This window comes from Natrix helvetica, assembly GCF_964273705.1.
Source record: "Natrix helvetica genome assembly, chromosome: 1".
In the NCBI taxonomy this organism is placed as follows: Eukaryota; Metazoa; Chordata; class Lepidosauria; order Squamata; family Natricidae; genus Natrix; species Natrix helvetica.
This window is the reverse complement of record NC_138548.1, coordinates 186,356,778-186,359,588: the sequence shown is the minus strand read 5'-3', so window position 1 is coordinate 186,359,588 and position 2,811 is coordinate 186,356,778. Positions and strand designations below refer to the sequence as shown.

General features: G+C 39.2%; 1 protein-coding gene across 1 annotated transcript; it reads right to left on the bottom strand.

Annotated features, from left to right (window-relative positions):
• Positions 1-921: 921 nt before the first annotated feature.
• On the bottom strand, positions 922-1,936 carry LOC309388805 (RNA transcription, translation and transport factor protein-like). Its single transcript, XM_081946450.1, has one exon. It carries the CDS (start codon positions 1,874-1,876, stop codon positions 1,142-1,144), a length of 735 nt encoding a protein of 244 aa, XP_081802576.1. The 5' UTR covers positions 1,877-1,936; the 3' UTR covers positions 922-1,141.
• Positions 1,937-2,811: the final 875 nt, after the last annotated feature.

The following is a 2,811-nucleotide window of genomic DNA, read 5'->3' as shown; positions in this document are numbered from 1 at the left end:
CTTCAGATAAACTGCTTCAAATGGAAGTGTAGTAAGAATGCAACCTGTTACCTAACAAAGCATCCACTGAGTTCTCAGAGAAAGGCGAGGCAGTCTTCCATGTAGGGCAGGCTCAAGAAATGAATTGTGAGGAAATGTTTTCAAGGATATTATAAACAGAATGTAAACTGGGCTGAAAAAATATAAATAAGTTAATATTGTATTCAATAAATCAATTCAGTTGTTTTAAATCAATGATCTAAAACAAAACTACCAGTCAACCTTCCCTCCCAAAAAAATTCCAAGGGGAAAAATGACATTTAAATACCAACAATGTAAAAAATAAGGCCTAAAGAGATCCATAGGAGCATGTCACTCAGTAGACATTTCATCATCTGTTTGTGGACATTGATTGTTCTTGTGCAAACTATGCAACAATATAGATTACAATCTGATAAAACAAAGGAAAGGTGAAGTGCTTTCTTCTATCATTATAAAAGGAATAGTGTAGCGATACATGAAGGATGGATTCAACAGTGCTCAGACAGATGTGGAGACATACAGGAACTCCAAAATACTTCCCCAATAACTTTTTTAAGGCCAAGATGTTAAACATAGCTATAAAGAAAGATATTTATTGGAATAATGGTGATGGAATACAACCAGGCAATCAGCACCTAGGGTGCTCTATTCATTCTCAGATGTACTCTGAGATTAATTTCTTTTTGGTATTCAATATCTAAAATCCTTTCTCTAATTATTTTCTTGGCCTGAAAGAATGCAAATGCAGTAGCCATAGAGCATCTACAGAGAAGCTTTATGATGAACATTTTCCCAAACTATGAGGACCAACATTTAAATCAAAGATAATCAAGCAGAGGATTTGTGAGCACCTAGAAATGAACAAAAATGAAGGAGGTGATTACTAGAAGTTGGGATGGATTTCTTTTTTTATTATTATTACTTGACAACCTCCCATGACAGGAGGGGTAATCCAAGATTTATTTATGCAAAGAAAAATATTTAGTGGATGTGCTGGCAGTTGCCCTGGTTTCTTTCCAAACATGGGAATTCTATCCTTTTGGAATTGCATGCTAGATCTGGAGGAGTCCCTTAACTGCATGCCAGCAACAGGAGAGCCAAAAGCTTTTTCTTATTTTGTTCATCTCCCGACTTTGCCAAGTCTATGATCAGTTTTTGGATCCGCAATAATCGCTTGAACAGCTACAATGGCTTCATTTATCTTGGTCTGTAACTCACGGAGCTCTTCTATGTGCAGTAGTTGGAGGATCTGAGCAGCTTCATTGAGGACAGCATCTCCAGTGTCAAAGCCAAGAATATGTTTATCTAAGGTGACAGGCAAACCCTCTTTTGACTGATTTGCTTTTGCAACAGCATCCTGACTTAAGCGTTCTTGAACCAAAATGCAAATTGCCTTAAGCATAACCAAATAGTCATCGTGACGTTGAATCTGAAGATTTGCCAAAGCCATCACGCCAGCTTGAAAATCAGGATTATTCACATCCAGGTTTAGCAGGGGTTCTGTATTTTTGACTGTGTTATCTGCATTTTTAGACCCTTCTGGTGTAGGGTCCTTATATTTGTCAGCATTGTCTCCATACTCAAGCCTAACTGCCAATCCCAAAAGCCAATCAATGGCTTCTTGCCGTTCTTGTATAGTGAAAGGACAATTCACGCCTTTAAGGTACATTTCAAAGGACTTTGACCATTCTGTGGCATTATGGATGTTTCTTAAGTCCCCCCTGTCTTTTATTTTATAGTGTCGGATTTTCTGGTCTTCAAGCCAAACAATAAAGTTTCTGAATTCTGTTTCATCTCGGCAGTTGAACCCAGTTGGGTTGTGATAGTCGAGCACCGTCAGTTTCCTCCAGAACATGACGTTGCTCTCTAGGCGAGAGTCTTTCGAGCCGAGTCGATTTCGAATCAAGGAGCGCTTCTATATTCGGATGGATTTCTTGAAAACACCTCATGCAAGAAAATCTTGCCTTTTAAATTAAGTTAACTAGAGGTCCATGAAGAACTGTGGACATAATATACTTAGACTTCAGTAAGGTATTTTACAAAGTAGACAACAGCATACTCCTTGCTAAGATAGAACAATCTGGGATAGATAGTATCACCACCAGATGGATTTGTAATTGGCTGAACAAATACAACTGGTATGAATTTTCATTGACCTGCCCAGATACAATGTACCAAAATAAAGGGATTTGTTTCATACCCCTACCTCCTTTTTTAAAAAAATCTTACTATCAGTGAGCAATCATGTGCCTTTGGCCACTCCGAAGCAATGCAAGAGACTCTTGTCCCAAAGGTGCTTTTTCAAGAGGCAACTGGACTTTCTGGAAACCAAGAAACAAAATCCAATTGCTTCTTGAAAAAAGCACCTTTGGAACAACCGTGACCTGGATGACTGAAGAATCCCCATAGACAAGAGAGTCCTGTGCTCAGTGAACTGACAAAACACTCTTTTCCACCCAGGAGAAGTAATCCTTAGATCCATTTGCACCACTCAAAGATATCAGCTGGTCTCAGTCACTTCACAAGATATCCTAAGAAAATCATCCAAATTTAAGAAAAATCACCCCCCGCCCCACCCCCCGAAAGTCAGTAAAAGTATCAGACAGAGTGCCATGCTTGCATCCTGCCTCTTAGCCATTGCTTAACTTGATCAGGCAGGCAGTGGTGGTCTAAAAAGATTACATCATCGTACCCCTTTTTTGGTAACAAACAAAGAAGCCAAAGACTAGCCAGATCGGTCCATTTAGAGAAGATTATGGATCCAAGGAAGAAAAAGGGCCCTGCAATGGC